The 22,495-nt window shown below is 43.8% G+C and overlaps 2 protein-coding genes across 5 annotated transcripts in view; one reads left to right on the top strand and one right to left on the bottom strand.

Moving 5' to 3' along the window:
* LOC130282807 (gastrula zinc finger protein XlCGF48.2-like) overlaps window positions 1-12,068 on the bottom strand; it is a 34,017-nt gene extending 21,949 nt beyond the window's left edge. Inside the window, exons 1-5 of one of the 3 annotated variants that reach the window (XM_056531591.1) lie at window positions 11,957-11,973; window positions 10,408-10,535; window positions 5,752-5,921; window positions 2,482-2,670; window positions 2,284-2,407 (exon numbers count right to left, since the gene is read on the bottom strand). In XM_056531591.1, the coding sequence (XP_056387566.1) occupies window positions 2,284-2,407; window positions 2,482-2,670; window positions 5,752-5,871 (433 nt within the window). In that variant the 5' untranslated portion in view covers window positions 5,872-5,921; window positions 10,408-10,535; window positions 11,957-11,973. Of the gene's footprint in view, window positions 1-2,283; window positions 2,408-2,481; window positions 2,671-5,751; window positions 5,922-10,407; window positions 10,629-11,956 lie in introns of those variants that run through there. The other 2 variants (XM_056531592.1, XM_056531590.1) reach the window with 2 other exon arrangements.
* A 64-nt stretch (window positions 12,069-12,132) lies between these two features.
* Window positions 12,133-22,495, top strand: part of LOC130282835 (zinc finger protein 568-like) — a 52,523-nt gene continuing 42,160 nt past the window's right edge. Inside the window, exon 1 of one of the 2 annotated variants that reach the window (XM_056531663.1) lies at window positions 12,133-12,254. The gene's annotated coding sequence lies outside the window, so the exon portion shown is untranslated. Of the gene's footprint in view, window positions 12,255-13,277; window positions 13,438-22,495 lie in introns of those variants that run through there. The other variant, XM_056531666.1, reaches the window with a different exon arrangement.

Raw genomic sequence — 22,495 nt, 5'->3', positions numbered from 1 at the left:
GAATTTCCTTTCTGCCTGTTCACAAGTGCTCTCTGCTGACACCTCTGTCCATGTCAGGAACTGTCCAGAGCAAGAGAGGATTGCTATGGGGATTTGCTCCTACTCTGGACAGTTCCTAAAATGGACAGAGGTGTCAGCAGAGAGCACTGTGGTCAGGCAGAAAGGAAATTCAAAAAGAAAAGAACTTCCTCTGTATTATACAGCAGCTGATAAGTACTGGAAGAATTAAGATTTTTAAATAGAAGTAATTTACAAATCTACAGTACAGAAATTGGGGCTCAGAGTCATGAATATTGGAATAATCTTAGATAAATGTATATATTATAAGATATTCATAAACTATACATTTATCTAATAAATCAAGATTATGCCAATTTTCATGACTCTGAGCCCCAATTTCTGTACTGTATATTGCACTTTTTTTTTATTTTTTATTTTTAACCCTGTGGGTATAGGTGTTGTTTGGGTAGCTTGAGTCTCGGGTTGCCAGGTAAATGGGAGTCTCCCCACCATTTTTCTAATTTACAAATCTGTTTAACTTTCTGGCACCAGTTGATTTAAAAGAAAATGTTTTCCAGTGAAGTACCTCTTTAAGGGGTATTCCAGGAAAAAATTTGTTTTTATATATATCAACTGGTTCCAGAAAGTTAAACAGATTTGTAAATTACTTCTATTAAAAAATCTTAATCCTTTCAGAACTTATGAGCTGCTGAAGTTGAGTTGTTCTTTTCTGTCTAAGTGCTCTCTGATGACACCTGTCTCGGGAACCGCCCAGTTTAGAAACAAATGCCCATAGCAAACCTCTTCTACTCTGTGCAGTTCCCGAGACAAGCAGAGATGTCAGCAGAGACACTGTTGCCAGACAGAAAACAACAACTCAACTTCAGCAGCTGATAATTATTGAAAGGATTAAGATTTTTTAATAGAATTAATTTACAAATCTGTTTGACTTTCTGGAGCCAGTTGATATTAAAAAAAAAGTTTTTTCCTGGAATACTCCTTAAGGATGTAGGAAGTACCTGTACGCCCTACGCCCGGTCCCGGTGTTTAAAATGGGGTCACGCCGTGACCCCGCATCACACCGGGTCGGTCCCTGCAGCTAATCATAGCCGGGACCCTGGGCTAACAGCGTGCGGCATCGATCGTTGTGCCACGCGCTGTTAACCCTTCAGATGCGGCTATCAAAGTTGACCGCCGCGTCTGAAAACGAAAGTAAACGCTTCCCGGCAGCTCAGTCGGGCTGATCGGGACATCGCGATAAAATCTGCTGGGACGCAGGCGGAGGTCTCCTTACCTGACTCTGCGGCGTCCGATCGTCGTTTGATTGCTCCAAGCCTGAGCTACAGGCTTGAGCAATCAAGCGCCTATCTGACTGATCCGTGCAAAGCTATGGCTTTACATGGATCAGCATAGGAGATCAGTGTGTGCAGTGTTATAGGTCCCTATAGGAGCTATAACACTGCAAAAAAAAAAGTGAAAAAAAAAAAAGTTAACAAAGGTCATTTAACCCCTTCCCTAATAAAAGTTTGAATCACCCCCCTTTTCCCATAAAAAAAAAAAAAAAAAAAACTGTGTAAATAAAAATAAACATATGTGGTATCGCCGCGTGCGGAAATGTCCGAACTATAAAAATATATCGTTAATTAAATCGCACGGTCAATGGCGTGTGCCATTGTCCAAAATAGTGTATTTTTGGTCACTTTTTATATCATGAAAAAATGAATAAAAAGAATGATCAAAAAGTCCGATCAATACAAAAATTGTACCGATAAAACCTTCAGAACACGGCGCAAAAACTGAGTCCTCATACCGGCCCGTACGCGGAAAAATAAAAAAGTTATAGGGGTCAGAAGATGAGAATTTTTAACATACAAATTTTCCTGCATGTAGTTATGATTACGACAATATCCAACCTATATAAGTAGGGTATCCTTTTAACCGTATGGACCTACAGAATAAAGATAAGGTGTTATTTTTACCGAAAAATGAACTGCGTAGAAACGGAAGCCCCCAAAATGTACAAAATTTTGTCGCACAATTAATTTTTTTTCCGTTTCGCAGTGGATTTTTGGGTGAAATGACTGATGTCACTGAAAAGTAGAATTGGTGGCACAAGAAATAAGCCTCATATGGATTTTTAGGTGTAAAATTGAAAGCGTTATGATTTTTAGAAGGTGATGAGGAAAAAATGAAAATGCAAAAACGGAAAAAAACCCTGCGTCCTTAAGGGGTTAAGGATCAGTGATCCCTAGGATATAGGAAAGTCAGAAGAGCTGCACTCACCAGTAAAAGCAATGTGCTTCTTTTCTTCAGACATTCCATCTTTTGTTGGAGCATTGCTTTTTTCTAAATCATCACACTCCTCCATGGAGAAATAGACAGTGACGTCCTGACACCTTATAGGAACCTGAAACAGACAATAATCCAGTCCTCATCCAATCACTTTACCATATAATATCCCAGTATTCCACAAGCGCTCACCTCTTCAGTCAGCAGCTGGGCAATCGTGTTGGTGAGTTCCAGGATCTTCTCATCATTTTTTCTCTCTTCTCTCATTGGGTTTACTTGGGGATCTATGTTTGAGCTCTGATTCCTACAGAAGCCTCCTGATACAATGGGGCTGCTGCTGTGCGTCACTCGTCCACCAGACATCTTCAAGACAATGTAATCCTGTGAATTACAATGGGGGAGATTTATCAAAACCTGTGCAGAGAAAGAGTGGTGCAGTTGCCCATAGCAACCAATCAGATCGCTTCTTTCATTTTCCACAGGCCTCTTTAGAGGCCTGTGGAAAATGAAAGAAGCAATCTGATTGGTTGCTATGGGCAACTGCACCACTCTTCCTCTGCACAGGTTTTGATAAATCTCCCCCAATATCAGGTATTTTCCTTACAACAGGAGCCTGTGGTCCTTCATGTTCTTTATAGTGTAAGTCCTTAGTTTGGGTAGTGACAACAATGAGCTACTGTGGAATCCCCATAATCGCTCTATTCTCCAATAAAGATAAGAGACATCATGTGACATCATTCCCTAAATTTCTCACCAGTCAGGCACCTGTGTCTTAATAACAGACTTACTTACTTCTCCCTCATGTTCCTATATTATTAACCCCTTAACGACGCAGGACATAAATGTATGTCCTGGTGCGGTGGTACTTAAAGGAGTAGTCCAGTGGTGACTCAGTGGTGAGCAACTTATCCCCTATCCTAAGGATAGGGGATAAGTTGCAGATCGCAGGGGGTCCGACCGCTGGGGCCCCCTGCGATCTTCTGTACAGAGCCCCGACAGCCCGCGGGAAGGGGGCGTGTCGACCTCCGCACGAGGCGGCGGCCGACACGCCCCCTCAATACAACTCTATGGCAGAGCCGAAGCGCTGCCTTCGGCAATCCCCGCTCTGCCATAGAGATGTATTGAGGGGGCGTGTCGGCCGCCGCCTCGTGCGGGGGTCGACACCCGCTATCTCGGCGGAGAGCCGGGGCCCCGTACAGAGAGATCGCAGGGGGCCCCAGCGGTCGGACCCCCCGCGATCTCAAACTTATCCCCTATCCTTAGGATAGGGGATAAGTTTTTCACCACTGGACTACCCCTTTAAATATATATATATCAACTGGCTCCAGAAAGTTAAACAGATTTGTAAACTACTTCTATTAAAAAAATCATAATCCTTTCAGTACTTATGAGCTTCTGAAGTTAAGGTTGTTCTTTTCTGTCTAAGTCCTCTCTGATGACACCTGTTTCGGGAAACGCCCAGTTTAGAAGAGGTTTGCTATGGGGATTTGCTTCTAAACTGGGCGTTTCCCGAGACACGTGTCATCAGAGAGGACCTAGACAGAAAAGAACAACCTTAACTTCAGAAGCTCCTAAGTACTGAAAGGATTAAGATTTTTTAATAGAAGTAATTTACAAATCTGTTTAACTTTCTAGAGCCAGTTGATAAATATATAAAAAAAAGTTTTTTCCTGGATAACCCCTTTAACGCACCAGGACGTACATTTACATCCTATACATTACCGCGAGCATCGGAGTGATGCTCTGGTGGCTCTGATAGCAGCCAGGGACCCGCCTGTAATGGCTGACATCCGCGATCGCGCAGATGTCCGCCATTAACCCTTCAGATGCCGTGATCAATACAGATAACTAAAATGGATGATCGGATCGCCTGCAGCGCTGCCGTGGAGATCCGATCATCCAGAACGGCAAATGGAGGTTCCCTACACGGGGTCTTCTGCTCTGGTCTCAGATCGAGCAGACCAGAACAGAAGATGACCGATAATACTGATCAGTGCTATGTCCTATGCATAGCACTGAACAGTATTAGCAATCGAATAATTTCTATAAATAGTCCCCTATGGGGACTATTAAAGTGTAAAAATAAAAGTAAAAAAAAGTAAAACAAATGTGAAAAATCCCCTCCCCCAATAAAAATGTAAATTGTCCCATTTTCACCATTTCACCCCCAAAAAGTGTAAATTTTTTTTTTTAATAAACCTATTTGGTATCGCCGCGTGCGTAAATATCCGAACTTCCATTAAAATATAATGTTAAGGATACCGTACAGTGAAAGGCGTGAATATAGGGAAAAAAAAAAAGTCCAAAATTGCTGCTTTTTTTTTTTTACATTTTTTCCCCAAAAATATGATAAATTTATTATAAGTCTTTATATATACAAATATGGTATTAATAAAAAGTACAGATCACGGCGCAAAAAAAAATGAGCCCTCATTTCGCCGCTTATACAGAAAAATGAAAAAGTTATAGGTCTTCAAAAAAGAGGGATTTTAAACGTACTAATTTGGTTTAAAAGTTTGCGATTTTTTTTAAGCGCAACAGTAATAGAAAAGTATGTAATAATGGGTATCATTTTAATCGTATTGACCCAAAGAATAAAGAACACATGTCATTTTTACCGTAAATTGTACGGCGTGAAAACAAAACCTTCCAAAATTTGCTAAATTGTGGTTTTCTTTTTAATTTCCCCACACAAATAGTCTTTTTTCGGTTGTGCCAAACATTTTATGGTAAAGTGAGTGATGGCATTACAACGGACAACTGGTCACGCAAAAAACAAGCCTCATACTAGTCTGTGGATGAAAATATAAAAGAGTTATGATTTTTTGAAGGGGAGGAGGAAAAAACGAAAACGTAAAAATAAAATTGTCTGAGTCCTTAAGGACAAAATGGGTCTGAGTCCTTAAGGGGTTAATAGTGAATTTAAAGGGGTACTCCGGTGGAATTTTTTTTATTTATTTATTTTTTTAAACTTAACTGGTGCCAGAAAGCTAAAAAAAACTGAATTGCAAATGATTTCTATTAAAAAAAAATCTTAATCCTTCCAGTACTTCTTAGCTGCTGTATACTACAGAGGAAATTCTTTTCTTTTTGGCATTTCTTTTCTGTCACGACCACAGTGCTCTCTGCTGACACATCTGTCCATTTTAGGAACTGTCCAGAGCAGCATAGGTTTTTCTCCTGCTCTGGACAGTTCCTGACATGGACAGAGGTGCCAGCAGAGAGCACTGTGGTCGTGACAGAAAATAAATACAAAAATAAAATAATTTCCTCTGTAGTATACAGCCGCTAATAAGTACTGGAAGGATTAAGATTTTTTTTTTTTTAATAGAAGTAATTTACAAATCTGTTTAACTTTCTGTCATCGGTTGATTTAAAAAAAATAGTTTTCCACCGAAGTAACCCTTTAAGTGACTATTATTAGCAGTGTTGTCATGTGGCATGATTCCCAGAATCCCTTACCTCTCCAGTCAGCAGGTATAGGATATCTAAGGTTATATGCATTATCTTTTCGATCAAGTGATTCCTGGCCTTGTCCATGCTGAGCGATTTAGTCAAGTCATCTAGAGGGGACAGCTTCATCTTTAGGGTTAATGCCTGTGAGGAGGAGTGTGGTCTTCAGCTGGACAAATCTGCAAAGCAACCAATGATATAATGATTCCATAACTGATATTCATTGTGATCTCCCACCCCAGACTGTACTCAAATGGTGCTAATAAAGAACTGCTTACACCATACACCGGTGTTTCCCAACTAGGGTGCCTCCAGCTGTTGCAAAACTACAACTCCCAGCATGCCCAGACAGCCGAAGGCTGTCTGGGCATGCTGGGAGTTGTAGTTTTGCAACAGCTGGAGGCGCCCTGGATGGGAAACAGTGCCATACACAGTAAATATATATATGATGTACAACTAAGGCTTCTTTTACAATGCCGTTGTGACACGGTAGTGTGATGTCCGTCAAGGAGCCCGGGGAGAATAGCGGGAGCAAAAATACATCATGCAACGTTTTTTCCTCCCGCTACTCCCATAAAAAAACAATGGCGCCCGACAGACCCCATACTAGTAAATGGGATCTGTCGGGACCCGTTGTTTCCCTTTGTGCCCTGTCCAAAATGCTGACTGGGCACAACGTCAGTGTGAAAGGGGCCATAGATGGTAGGCGCTCAAGATCACTAGAACAGATAGTATGACAGATACATGTTCTCTACTTCCATTTCAAACAATTAAAGGGTACATTTCATATATATTATGATATATATATTGATATATTATAGATTTATGTATGCAGAATAAGTTTCCAATTGCATGTTATTAAAAAATATACTTCTTTCTATTTAATTTTCCACTTTGAAAAAATGACCACTAGGGGTCCCCCTACCAGTCCTGGCCGCAAGCCCTTATTATAGATTTCAGACTCATGCTGGAGTGCTAAATCTCAGACTGCAGCCGGGACACAGACAAGCTCAGCACTGCTCCCTGTCTGTGAATCAGACAGGCAGGAGCCAACACTGTGCTGATAGCACAGCCGGGCATACCCCTGACTCTGCCTTACTGCATGCCCTCATTCATTTTACTATATGAGCTCTCATCTTTCTTCTCTCTGCACATGCAGTCGTAAAAAGAGAGGAGAAGATTCAGAGCTGCCGGCTGCTGTGTTCACAGCCTCTATGCTGGGCCACGCCCCCTTTCCTCTCTCACACTAGGACGGCTGAATGAGCAGCCAAGAAGACAATAAATCAGGTACAAAGAAGGGTTTTTGAATGAATAGAAACACAGGGATAGTGTCAGTGAGAGTCAGGGACAGATGGCGGGGGGGGGGGGATTAGGGAGAGTTTAGATCATGATAGGTACTCTTTAAAACATCATCTATATATTCTTCATAGGGCCAAGTATTGGAATGGAAGCAAGGAAGATTTGGATATTTATATCTCAACACTAAACCTAAATAATTATAACCTCGCCTTCACTCCCAGCGTCAGTAACAGGTCAGAAGGCTGTCGTCTAGACCAGTGTTTGCCAAGCACGGTCCTCAGGTAGCCCCCAACAGGTCATTTTTTTTCAGGATTTCCTTTTCTTCACAGGTGATATAGTTGTGGTGATGCCTAATGCACTGAACATAATTATATCATCTGTAAAAGACTAAGGAAATCCTGAAAACATGACCTGTTAGGGGGACTTGAGGACCGCGCTTGAGAAACACTGCTCTAGAATGCTGCACCTTTAAAGGGAACCTGTCATCAGAGTTTACTATATAAAACATGTGGTAATGCGTCATATACGGTAAAATCTTCTTCCTCACGAAACCCGGGAGATGTTCCTGCCTGCAGGGATGGGGAGGATATGATGTTACAAAGTGTCCCCGCCAATCCCATAAGTAGTCCCCTGGGCGGGGAGCTATACTTACCTAGTCCCCGCCAATCCTGTAAGTAGTCCCCTGGGCGGGGAGCTATACTTACCTAGCGCCGTCTTTGCTGTCTGTAATCATGCCCCCTGCATGATTGACAGGCCGGTCACAGCCCGCGCCATCGCTCTGCTCCATCTGCTTCGGGAACAGAGGGGTGACGAGGGCTGTCACTCATGTTAAGGGGGTGTGATTACATAGGTTGGGGAAATCATTTCTAACAGCAAGCAGTATACATATGTAGTACATCTGTGGTTTATCTTGTATCCTGTATTAAAAAAAAAAAAACATTGCAGAACACAAAAATAACATATGCATTGGGTTTGACCTTCATAGCCCTATTTTGAGTTTAAAAGAAGACTGTAGGGGGGGTAACCATGGGGCCAGGGTGTCTAGGTTACAGTCCGGCACAGCTATCATTTTCAGAAACCACATGGCCTCAACTTTGCTTTTAAAATTTATGGTTTTAATAAACCTGGGTGAGGGTCGACACATCCCTGTCCGGCTGTAGACCAGACCCCTTCCAGTATCTGTTTATATATTCACGAAGCACAAGTGTAAGAAGCGCCTCCCACCTCTCTTTGCAGTACGGCCATGTTCACATGGTTTCATTTCCGTGCTGGATTCCACACTGGAATCAGACCTGGAGATTCCCCTGCAGCAGAGTCCTGTTGAATTTGACGGGATTCTGCTGTGGAATTTCTGTGGCAGATATTTCCGTCACAGAAATTCCATTTTCCGTGTCCGCACAAAGAATTAACACGCTCATTCTTTGTTCGGAGTCCGCGTAGAATGCATAGCCGTGTATGAGAAGGCGCATTCCTGTGTGGTCCTAGCGCCGGCGGATTATGCTGGCGCCCCGCAATGTCCGTGCGGAGATTCTCCATGCTGACATTCCATCGTGTGAATCTAGACTAAGTCTTCCAGCTTTATTCAGTGCATGGTGGGAAGTATGTTCATTGTGCTCGTTCTGTGCGTCTACTGTCTGTCATCATTAAATAGCTCAGAGTGCCCTGATCACACACCTTTTTACAGTTTCCCTTCTGTTCCTGAGATTTATAAGGGTTTATAGTCAGTCAGATGGGCGTGAACTTAATTTTAATACTGGAAGTGACATCAGGTGATGGGTGGGATTATGCAGTCAGGGGGAATGTATCAGATGCTCACACCCCTCAATGTACAACAATCACACCTCCTGACCTGATAATCACTTCCACTATTAAAATTAAGTTAAAGGGGTACTCCGGGATATAAAAATTGTGTAAAAAGAAGGGATACTTACCTGCTGCTGCGAGACTTTGCTGCGGCGGGTTATTGGCTGTGTGCCATATGACTCCCTGACCACCAGCAACCAGGAAGAGGATCACGGCAGAGGGCGGAGCGGGTTATCGGAGGCACCGGGGGAGCGGCGGCAGGTATGTATCCTTTTTTTTTTTTTACTGCCGGCAGTATGAAACACAATTTTTACATCCCGGAGTACTCCTTTATTGCCCATCTGAGTGATTCCCTGAACTATAAACTCTCACATCTCAGGAACAGGAGGGCATATCAAGAAACTGTACAAAGTTGTGTGATCGGGGAACCCTAAGCTATAATTACTGTAAAATCTCATATTTTCGGGGTTGGCCACAGGTTCTTTTTAAAGGATATCTGCAGCCATATACATTTATCCCCTATCCGTCGGGGGGGGGGGGGGGGGGGCGGCGCTGTACTGGGCCCTGGCACTCTCCCCGCGCAGGAGGCAAGTTGGCCACATCATGACAGCACGGCCGACCCCCCCCCCCCCCCTCCATGTATCTCTGTGGGAGAGGCAGAGATGCAGTGTTCGTGCTTCCCTGTCTCTCCCATAGAACTGTATGGCGGGGGCCTGTCTGTCAGCTTCAGTGAGGTCGACCACACGCGCATTCGCCGCAGTAATGCAGGGTCCCCGTACAAGATTGAGGGATAGGGGATAAGTGTCTATGGCTGCAGTACTCCTTTAAAGGGATAATACTTTGCCTTTTTCCCCTCTATTCCTTGTTATCATTCAGGTCAGGAGAAGGCTGAGTGAGGACTGTGAGGACTGACATGAGGACAGACAAATCCCTGCTTTTGTGATCATTATTCTGTTTTTTTACAGACTGCTACTCTAAAGGAGTTATCCAGGATTAAAAATACCCAGAGCTGCTTTCCACCAATCACAGCGCCCCACCTGTCCCCAGGTTGTGTGTGGTCCTACAACTCTGTTCTATTCACTTCCATAGAACTGAGCTGCAATACTGCACATAAGACAAAGGGTGGCGCTGTTTATGGATGAAAACAGACAGGCTTTTTATAAATCCTGGAAAAGATCTTTATATTGTATAAAGCAGAGGGAGAAATAACATCTCCCCCAACAGGGTCTCCAGGAAGAAAGCCTGAGAGGGATCACGGTCCCTGCAGTAGGACAGCGCCTAATAATAACATCCATTTGTTTGATAGTTGTCCATGGCAACCGTCCTCCAGCATGACCTAACCAGAACCCCATCATGCTCTGTTGTGGACTCCACTAACAAGTCACTCAATGAAGTTGTAGGGGAAAACACTTAAAATACCGTCCCTATGAACATCACCATCACACTACCATACAATACATATCGTACAATCCACGTCTACCGATTTCCCATCACATCTCTCCTCCATTCATGGCTCCACGGTGACAACATGGCCCCCCCACACATAAACACTGGGGTAGTCACCTGTGACAGCGGGGTTGTCTGGTCCTCCAGGGCGGTGTATGTCGGAGGACTGCTCTCACTGCCAGAGCCGCGTCTCATCGCCCAGTGTCCCCGGAAGAGGAAAATCACGTGATCCCTTCCTGTCCGCACTACAGGAGACATTTTGTTGAAGCCCACTTAAGCATAGACTAGAACGTCTGAGAATACAGCCGCAGAACCTGGCCACTTAGGCTGAGTGTCTCGGTAAGGACTGTAGACAACTCATTACACAGCGTCACTTTTATTGAATCAAAACGTTATCCCACTAAAAGAGCGATCTGCCCCTAGTGGACTACTTCTATAGCTAACAAGTAGGGATGCTCCGCTTCTCTGCCATCTAGTGGTGATGTTAAGTATAACAAGTGGACAAATGGTCGAGTCTAGTAATTTGTCTCTAAGATCTTTATTACTGTACTAGCTGAGTACCCGGCATTAACCGGTTTTTCCTTCCTAAACCTTGTTGGGGAGGAAAATAAACAAAGGAGGAAGCTTTTGACTTCATATCCCATCCTCATATATTGTTGCCATATCCCGACCTCCTATCCCGTCCTCCTATCCTGACCTCCTATCCCGACCTCCTATCCCGACCTCCTATGCCGACCTCCTATCCCGGCCTCCTATGCCGACCTCCTATCCCGTCCTCCTATCTCGACCTCCTATCTTGTCCTCATATCCTGACCTCCTATCCCGACCTCCTATACCGTCCTCCTATCCTGACCTCCTATCCCGACCTCCTATCTCGTCCTACTATCCTGACCTCCTATCCCGACCTCCTATCCCGACCTCCTATCCCGACCTCCTATCCCGTCCTCCTATCCTGACCTCCTATCCCGACCTCCTATCTCGTCCTATTATCCCGTCCTCATATCCCGTCCTCCTATCCCGTCCTCCTATCCCGTCCTCCTATCCCGTCCTCATATCCCGACCCATAATATGTGCACCAGGTATTGAAATTTCTCCAGCTGTACGGAAGTTATGTGGGAAAATACATTTCCCATTGATTTGCATGGGACTTTAAACGAAAACCCTGACCCTCACAAATGGGGGTAGTTAAGGGTTAAATTAACTGTCCTATATTTTAACCCCTTAAGGATGCAGCCCTTTTTCACCTTAAGAACGTAGCCCTTTTTCGCAATTCTGACCACCGTCGCTTTACGCATTAATAACGCTAAAATGATTTTACCGAATATTCTGATTCTGAGATAGTTTTTTCGTGACATATTCTACTTTATTTTGGTGGTAAATTTTCGGCGTTACTTGCATCCTTTTTTGGTGAAAAATCCCAAAATTTCATGAAAATTTTGAAAATTTAGCATTTTTCTAACTTTGAAGCTCTCTACTTGTAAGGAAAATGGATATTCCAAATAAATGTTATTTTTCTTCACAAATACAATATGTCCACTTTATGTTGGCATCATAAAATGGACCTATGAGGCATGCTGAGAGTTGTAGTTTGGCACCCACTAGGAAGGGCAGCAGTAAATATCGCTTACTGCCCCCTTCCTTCACCCCCCCACCGTTGATTCCCTACCTGCGACGTGATCTCCGCTGTCTCTGCGATGATCTTTGGTCCCCATGCATCTTCTTTGCAGGTACCGGCCTCCATCTGCTCCCCCTGTTCTGCCCGACATCCAGGGGTGGGCAGAACGGGGGGGTTGCCATGGCAACCCAGTGTCCTGCGCTGCCATTGGTCAGAATCAGTTCTCCTATCCCTCAGGATGATCGGGGCTAGCGGCAGGGACCGGAATTCCCACCGGCGTATGCATACACCCCACGTCCTTAAGGACTCGGGATGCAGGGCGTATGCATATGCCCGGCATCCTTAAGAGGTTAAATAGACATATAAGTAACATGTGACCAAGTATTATCGAAATATCTCCAGCAGTTTGGAAGTTATGCAGTAACATATTTCCCATAGACTTGAATGGGACTTTAAACAAATCCCCCGCCCCTGGCAAATGGGGGTGAATAAGGGTTAAATTACTTATCCTATGTTTGTTGTTGACATATAAGTAACATGTGTGCCAAGTTTCATGTTAATATCTTTAGCCGTTTGGACGTGATGCTGGAACATACACACACATATATATATATATATATATATATATATATATATATATATATACACATACATACATATACACACACACACACACACACACACGCATATATACACACACACACACATATACATACACACATATATACACACACACACATATATACACACACACACATATATACACACACACACATATACATACACACATATATACACACACACACATATATACACACACACACATATATACACACACACACATATATACACACACACACATATACACACACACATATATACACACACATATACATACACACATTGAGTTTTATATATATATATATTTCAATAAAAAATTATTGATACATTTACATAACACACAAAAGATATATACCGCGCAAATCTGTCTCCAGATCACGATAGTCTCGGGGTAAGTCTTGGGCTTAGAAAATGTTGGTAAATTTAGTCAGATATCCAGACCATCATCGGATGTACGCTTTAAATGACAGCAAGCAGAGATCTTGAACTGTAAACGTGTATAACTTTTCACTGGTGCATAGGCAGGGTTGTTGTGGTAAGATTTATCAAAACCTGCGTAGAGGAACAGTGGTCCACTTGCCCATAGCTATCAATCAGATTGCTTCTTTTATTTAAAAAAAAAAGCCTCTGAAAAATGAAAGAAGCAATCTGATTGGTTGCTATGGGCAACTGCACCGCTCTTCCTCTGCACAGGTTTTGATAAATCTCCCCCATGGATCTGTGTTGTCAGGGCGATAGTTAGGGCAAGGAGCGTCAGAGGTCAGCGGCAGTGGCTGTCTCACTCGTCCGCCATCACAATGTAAAATGAGCGGCGATGAGTACACTGTGTGCAGGGTAAACTAGAGCGCCCTCCGCCCTTTAACAATGATGAAGCACCATGTAGACAGTTCCAAAAAGTCTCCAAGTACAGTGTAAGGTATCATTTTAAGTACTTCCCTTACACCACACTCACTGGGATATAGTAGTCTTCTGCTTTACCATTTTTATTGACCTCAATGTACCAGAAAGTAGGACACTAAAATTCCCTTAAAGTGGTTATCCTGATACTGATAAAGCTTTAAAGTGTACCCGTCAGATCCAACAAAAAATATATATTTTTTAATATATTACTCAGTACCTAATCCTGACCATGTGCATCTAATTTTTATGTGTCTAGCACCTTTATTTTTTTTATTATACTTTTAATTTAGCTCACTAGTCTGAAATCCTCTCAAAGGGAGGGGGCGTGGCCTCACTGTGCAGGTCTCCGCCCCCTCCCTCAGTATGCTGTCTGCTCACATCTCCCCTAGCATTAGCAAAACTACAACTCCCAGCTTGTCCTCACTGACAGTAGCGGGACACAAGCTGACAGGGGGAGGATTTTTCCTGAAATATAGGACTAACAGTGTCCAGGATGTGCTCTATAAAACTTAACTTTTAATGTCAAATTAAAGATATTAACAAGTGTCTAGTATTATGAAAAAGTATGATTATCTCGGTCTAATAAGAGACATTAACAAGGTGTGTCCGGGACTCTGCAGGGCCCAGCCAGTCCCGAATCACCTCTCACTAGAGGGTGCAGTTTAGTTGCACACCTATAGAGTATAGTAATCAAATAACCCAACGCGTTTCTGCTCGCTAGTATATAGCGGGCGTCCTCAGGGGGTATAGACAAAAGAATAAATCAATGACCGAGAGGATATGATATGTAAATTCCGTCATCCATATCCAACAACTGTTAAGAGAAAGGTACATCTCTATATATGCAAAATAAAGGAGTCAATTAAATATGCAATGACATCCATAGCATAAAATATAAATAAGTATAGTGACCCAGGAGCCTGGAAAAAATTTTTACTCTATCCCTAATAAAACCTGCAAAAATTAATGTATGCAAGGTATTTATTCCTGTGGGGAAGAAAAAAGCTGTCCCTAGGGTCACTTATGCACACAGAGATATAATGCAGTCGGCATAAACCGGGTCCACCTATAAGAGAAAGAGAGACCATTTTGAGGGAACGGACCTGAAAAGAAAGCCCCACACTATACACTGATAGTGTATCATTACTCACGGTTAGCCGAACTGTGAACTGTATGCAGGCGCAGTCCCGCTGTCAGCGGGAGCCGGAGTTGTCCGGCCGCTCTCTCCTCGTGTGGGGAGCGAAGGCGTCTGACGTCATATCCGTCGGCTATTCTGCTTATATGCAGTGCGGCGCGCACCGCCCCTGTGACGCCAGAAAAGGGGGCGTGCGATCGCATGTAAACAAAGACATGCCGCGCTGTCAATGTCAAGTAGCAGATGCCGATGTCTGTAGGCGTATTAATTAAACAGTAAAGGAACAGGTAAGGAATGGAGGAGTTCAATTATTCTAGATACAGGCTAAAGATGGCGAGAAACCGAGGCATAGCTGACTGTCACTCATATGTAGCTGTCATTGTCGCAATTGACAGGAGAGGTCAATATGCAAATAAACCTGGTGTAGGGACAATGCTATCAAGGATGCATTGTTCTGATCCAAGATTGGTGTATCTATGGTCATCCCACAATCGGGGTATTAGAATCAATTGTAATTGTACATAAAGATCAAAACCCCTTACTGGGGCTATAATTAGTGATTATATATGCAGAGGATGAAATAGAGGCAAGAATCCAGACCACCCCACGGTAAGTGGTAATACTACTGCTGGTTGTAAGGTAACCCTCAAAAAAAGGGGGGGTGAGGGTAAAGTAAGTTGGCTATGGAGGGGGTGGGGGGGGGGGGCCGATCCTAACTGTCTATAGGGAGGGAGTGGGGATAGCGGGGCCCTAGGGATCCTGAACTCGCCCTAGTAGACCCTGTAATCAGTCCCTAAACCTAGGCGGGGTGGCCGCCCTAAAAAGGGCGGTCCCGCACAGGAACCTCCTAGACTAAAACTGTTAGGCCCTTTGGATAATAGGGTTCGGGTGATAGTTATCTCCTGTCCGACCAGCTACGGTCGTCCCTAACTGCCTGGAATACACCCGTGGGGAGAAAGTGTAAACTATAAAAAACATGCAAAATGGAGCTGCTCATTTAGACCTCTGGGAGATAACGAATCTAGGTGGTATATCCACCTACATTCTTTTTGTAGGATCAACCTGTCCAGGTTGCCTCCACGTACAGAGGGAGTTACTTTTTCGATTGCTGTAAATCCCCACTCCCTCCCTATAGACAGTTAGGATCGGCCCCCCCCCCCCACCCCCTCCATAGCCAACTTACTTTACCCTCACCCCCCCTTTTTTTGAGGGTTACCTTACAACCAGCAGTAGTATTACCACTTACCGTGGGGTGGTCTGGATTCTTGCCTCTATTTCATCCTCTGCATATATAATCACTAATTATAGCCCCAGTAAGGGGTTTTGATCTTTATGTACAATTACAATTGATTCTAATACCCCGATTGTGGGATGACCATAGATACACCAATCTTGGATCAGAACAATGCATCCTTGATAGCATTGTCCCTACACCAGGTTTATTTGCATATTGACCTCTCCTGTCAATTGCGACAATGACAGCTACATATGAGTGACAGTCAGCTATGCCTCGGTTTCTCGCCATCTTTAGCCTGTATCTAGAATAATTGAACTCCTCCATTCCTTACCTGTTCCTTTACTGTTTAATTAATACGCCTACAGACATCGGCATCTGCTACTTGACATTGACAGCGCGGCATGTCTTTGTTTACATGCGATCGCACGCCCCCTTTTCTGGCGTCACAGGGGCGGTGCGCGCCGCACTGCATATAAGCAGAATAGCCGACGGATATGACGTCAGACGCCTTCGCTCCCCACACGAGGAGAGAGCGGCCGGACAACTCCGGCTCCCGCTGACAGCGGGACTGCGCCTGCATACAGTTCACAGTTCGGCTAACCGTGAGTAATGATACACTATCAGTGTATAGTGTGGGGCTTTCTTTTCAGGTCCGTTCCCTCAAAATGGTCTCTCTTTCTCTTATAGGTGGACCCGGTTTATGCCGACTGCATTATATCTCTGTGTGCATAAGTGACCCTAGGGACAGCTTTTTTCTTCCCCACAGGAATAAATACCTTGCATACATTAATTTTTGCAGGTTTTATTAGGGATAGAGTAAAAATTTTTTCCAGGCTCCTGGGTCACTATACTTATTTATATTTTATGCTATGGATGTCATTGCATATTTAATTGACTCCTTTATTTTGCATATATAGAGATGTACCTTTCTCTTAACAGTTGTTGGATATGGATGACGGAATTTACATATCATATCCTCTCGGTCATTGATTTATTCTTTTGTCTATACCCCCTGAGGACGCCCGCTATATACTAGCGAGCAGAAACGCGTTGGGTTATTTGATTACTATACTCTATAGGTGTGCAACTAAACTGCACCCTCTAGTGAGAGGTGATTCGGGACTGGCTGGGCCCTGCAGAGTCCCGGACACACCTTGTTAATGTCTCTTATTAGACCGAGATAATCATACTTTTTCATAATACTAGACACTTGTTAATATCTTTAATTTGACATTAAAAGTTAAGTTTTATAGAGCACATCCTGGACACTGTTAGTCCTATATTTCATATTATTTATGCTGGATGGAACAACTGATACTAGGGGCACCGCGTAGATCCCCCTTAATGTTCTACGTTTTTGTGTATTTTTCTGAATATTTATAAATGGCAGGTTTTATCAATACCGTTTTGGATACTAATGGCTGGGTAACAGAGGCTAGAGACGTCTTTTCAGAGAACAACTTCACACAACCTAAATATACACCGTCCATACGATCTGCATTCAGAGAGCTCACGAACCTTTATAAACAACATCTTACCTCCTTCTGGGAGATTCAAGGTTTCGAAAGCTACCTGAAGAATAACATAGTTCCTAGAGGATTGAGGGTACCAATTTTGCCCTCAAGACGTCTTAGAACTCCTGCAGTTTTAAATAAATGGGAGGCAGAGGCGACAGCCTCTTCCCTACGATTTATGACTATTCTCTTGGAAGCAGAGAAACTTAATTTAGAACAATTAACTAACAAACTACAAGAACAAAAAGAAGTGGTGTTAAGATTTAAAACAGACCCTGATTTTGCTAATAAAGAATCACAATTACAGTCCCAAATAGAGAAATATCAATATTTGATCAAACAACGTAAGCACACCCAATTTATCCGAGATCTGGCTGACTTCAAAGAAAATAGGGTATACAGTGTGTTGGAGAAAAATACCCAATCAAGAGACACAGAAACTGACCTTACTTCTTCTGACACAGATCAATCGGAGGGGGGATCACAATCTCGTAAAAAAGGCCCTTATAGAGGTACTGGGAGGAACAAGAGAGGAAGGGGGAGAGGAGAGTCCAGGGGAGCCTATAATAATTATATACCATCAGATCCCAGGGGCTCATACCCTCACCACACCCCACCATGTGGCTCTACTCAACAATCATCCTCTGCACCCTCTCCTTTTTTAGGGAACAATCAGAGAGATCCGTACCAACTTCGCGAACCTCCACCTCGCAGACCTCAATACCGACACTAACTAACTCTGTACAAACCCAAGTTATTAATCTATCTAGTGTCTCCATCTCTGAATTTCAGACGAAAGTCCTTCTAAAGGGCCTCTCATTTGTTCCCTCAGTCAACCATGACCCCTTTGAATGGACTAAAGATCTACATCTATTTGCCAGAAAATTAAAATGGCACAAGTTCTTTAAAATGAAAGACAAAAGAGCGTGTATAGATCATGGTTTGACTGAGGATGAACTTGCAGTCGCCAGACAATTAGTTGGACTAATGGATGAGGGCGAGCGAATAGAAGGTGAGGGACCCTTTACGGACCTTAGGCCTAAAAGCAAACTGTTTCCCCCTGTATCCGATACGTCATGTATAGATGTATTCTTGGAATTAGTTCTGAGGGACCTCAGAACAGTTCCCATGACGAGGGGATACAGGGACAACCTCTCATTCATGGAGAGACGAGCCCTGTCTGAACTCCAGCACAATGATAAACTCATCATAAAAGCATCTGACAAGGGCGGTAATATCGTCCTTATGGACAAATCCAAATATGTACGGATGGCCAAAAGACTTTTAGATGACAAAGACACCTACGAGATCCTTCCCTCTAATCCGACGTCAGCCTACTGTAGAGAACTTAATGTGATCCTCAAAATAGCCCTTGACAAGCGCCTCATAGACAAAAAAGAATTTGAATATCTATCACCTACCGCTCCCACGATCCCCACGTTTTACGCCCTTCCCAAAATTCACAAAGGCCTGTTACCACTTAAAGGCCGTCCTATAGTGTCAGGCGTGGGAAGTGTCACGCAAAACGTGGGGATCTATATTGACAAGGTTCTTCGGCAATTCGTATTCAGCTTACCCTCACACTTGAGGGATACGATGGATTTGCTGAAACGCATTGAGGGGATCACTGTCAACAATAATACTCTGATGGCTAGCGTAGATGTCGAGGCCTTATACTCGTCCATCCGCCACACAGTGGGCCTACATGCGGTTGAATACTATCTCAGTACACGGGGATCCCAGTTCCAAGAGCATAACCAGTTAATACTTCAGTTGTTACATTTTACTCTTACAAGAAATTACTTTCTGTTTCAAGGTCGCTTCTTCCACCAGCTCAGGGGCACCGCGATGGGGAGCCCCTGTGCCCCCAGCTACGCGAACCTCACCCTGGGCTGGTGGGAGGCGACCACTTTGTTTTGCGATGAGCGGGAACACTTTAGTGACCTAGCCATAATTTGGCTGAGGTATATTGATGACGTGTTTGTTCTGTGGAACGGGACTAGAGATGATTTTTCCCGATTAATACAATCTCTTAATCAAAACAGTCTGGGACTGCTCTTTACTCACGAGATTCAGGATAAAGAATTGGCATTCCTGGACATCAAGATATTCATTGATAGTGACCATACCTTGCAGAGTACAATTTTTCGCAAAAAGACATCTACTAACAGCCTCTTGAGGTGGGAGAGCTGCCACCCGGGCCCCCTTAAAAGGGGGATCCCCAAGGGGCAGTTCTTCCGCCTCAGGAGGAACTGTTCAAGAACCCAGGACTTTCAGGTGGAGGCCCAAGATATGATCACAAGATTCAGAGATAGAGGCTATCCACAATACATTATTAAACAGGCATACAGAGAGGCAGCATCCAGACCACGCACGGAACTACTTACTCCAAAAACAAGAGAATCCAATCACTCGCATCAAGCGAGAATAATTGGAACTTTTGATAAAATGGCTGCTCCAATACGGGAGATTATCTCCCGCCATTGGGAAATTCTAAGAATGGACACTGATCTCCTTGACTTGGTAGGCACTAAACCTCAGATAACTTATAGACGAGGTAAAAGCTTGGGAGACCTTTTGGTACATAGCCATCTTTCCACTAATGACACTCAGGTACATACTTGGCTTAATAGTTCTAAACCTCCACAGGGGTGTTTCCAATGCGGACATTGTCGGGCATGCCAATATGTCTTGAAAAGTACCACAGTCCCACAGTCTTCGATCAAAATCAAACAATTTATGAATTGCTCTTCTACAGGTGTCATCTATGTAGCTGTGTGTACCTGCCCGCTCCTCTACGTAGGCAAGACCATTCGCCCTTTCAAAAAAAGAATTTTGGAACATGTGGGCGATATACGCAATGCACGAGACACCCCGGTGGCAACACATATTATAGAAGTACATAGAGGAGACCTGAGCCAGATTAAATTTACAGCAATCGAAAAAGTAACTCCCTCTGTACGTGGAGGCAACCTGGACAGGTTGATCCTACAAAAAGAATGTAGGTGGATATACCACCTAGATTCGTTATCTCCCAGAGGTCTAAATGAGCAGCTCCATTTTGCATGTTTTTTATAGTTTACACTTTCTCCCCACGGGTGTATTCCAGGTAGTTAGGGACGACCGTAGCTGGTCGGACAGGAGATAACTATCACCCGAACCCTATTATCCAAAGGGCCTAACAGTTTTAGTCTAGGAGGTTCCTGTGCGGGACCGCCCTTTTTAGGGCGGCCACCCCGCCTAGGTTTAGGGACTGATTACAGGGTCTACTAGGGCGAGTTCAGGATCCCTAGGGCCCCGCTATCCCCACTCCCTCCCTATAGACAGTTAGGATCGGCCCCCCCCCCCCACCCCCTCCATAGCCAACTTACTTTACCCTCACCCCCCCTTTTTTTGAGGGTTACCTTACAACCAGCAGTAGTATTACCACTTACCGTGGGGTGGTCTGGATTCTTGCCTCTATTTCATCCTCTGCATATATAATCACTAATTATAGCCCCAGTAAGGGGTTTTGATCTTTATGTACAATTACAATTGATTCTAATACCCCGATTGTGGGATGACCATAGATACACCAATCTTGGATCAGAACAATGCATCCTTGATAGCATTGTCCCTACACCAGGTTTATTTGCATATTGACCTCTCCTGTCAATTGCGACAATGACAGCTACATATGAGTGACAGTCAGCTATGCCTCGGTTTCTCGCCATCTTTAGCCTGTATCTAGAATAATTGAACTCCTCCATTCCTTACCTGTTCCTTTACTGTTTAATTAATACGCCTACAGACATCGGCATCTGCTACTTGACATTGACAGCGCGGCATGTCTTTGTTTACATGCGATCGCACGCCCCCTTTTCTGGCGTCACAGGGGCGGTGCGCGCCGCACTGCATATAAGCAGAATAGCCGACGGATATGACGTCAGACGCCTTCGCTCCCCACACGAGGAGAGAGCGGCCGGACAACTCCGGCTCCCGCTGACAGCGGGACTGCGCCTGCATACAGTTCACAGTTCGGCTAACCGTGAGTAATGATACACTATCAGTGTATAGTGTGGGGCTTTCTTTTCAGGTCCGTTCCCTCAAAATGGTCTCTCTTTCTCTTATAGGTGGACCCGGTTTATGCCGACTGCATTATATCTCTGTGTGCATAAGTGACCCTAGGGACAGCTTTTTTCTTCCCCACAGGAATAAATACCTTGCATACATTAATTTTTGCAGGTTTTATTAGGGATAGAGTAAAAATTTTTTCCAGGCTCCTGGGTCACTATACTTATTTATATTTTATGCTATGGATGTCATTGCATATTTAATTGACTCCTTTATTTTGCATATATAGAGATGTACCTTTCTCTTAACAGTTGTTGGATATGGATGACGGAATTTACATATCATATCCTCTCGGTCATTGATTTATTCTTTTGTCTATACCCCCTGAGGACGCCCGCTATATACTAGCGAGCAGAAACGCGTTGGGTTATTTGATTACTATACTCTATAGGTGTGCAACTAAACTGCACCCTCTAGTGAGAGGTGATTCGGGACTGGCTGGGCCCTGCAGAGTCCCGGACACACCTTGTTAATGTCTCTTATTAGACCGAGATAATCATACTTTTTCATAATACTAGACACTTGTTAATATCTTTAATTTGACATTAAAAGTTAAGTTTTATAGAGCACATCCTGGACACTGTTAGTCCTATATTTCATATTATTTATGCTGGATGGAACAACTGATACTAGGGGCACCGCGTAGATCCCCCTTAATGTTCTACGTTTTTGTGTAGTGGAGGATTTTTCCTATAGCTGTGAGCCCTGCACTCACAGCTGTCAATCAAGGAAGTGTGTCCATGACATAGGTGATTACGCATGGACACAGCAGGACTGGTATGTGTCCAAGCAGGCAGGGGGGCAGTAGTTTGACTGGCTTTTTCAGTATGAAATACTGAAAATTTTGTAATGAAAGCAATTGCAAAACTTATTGGTTATACATGCTTTACAACATATCAAAAGTTTTTGTATCTGACAGTGCCCATTTAAGGGGTACCATCTCTGTCCTGTCAGGAGCTGTCCCAAGCAGGAACTGTTTGCTATGGGGATTTGCTCCTGGACAGTTACTGACAGAAGGTGGCAACAAAAAGCACTGTGATCAGACTGGATAAAACTACACAACTTCCTCC

Source organism: Hyla sarda, chromosome 7, assembly GCF_029499605.1.
Source record: "Hyla sarda isolate aHylSar1 chromosome 7, aHylSar1.hap1, whole genome shotgun sequence".
Classification (NCBI taxonomy): Eukaryota; Metazoa; Chordata; class Amphibia; order Anura; family Hylidae; genus Hyla; species Hyla sarda.
Note: the sequence above shows the minus strand (reverse complement) of the source record. Positions and strands in the feature narration are given on the sequence as shown.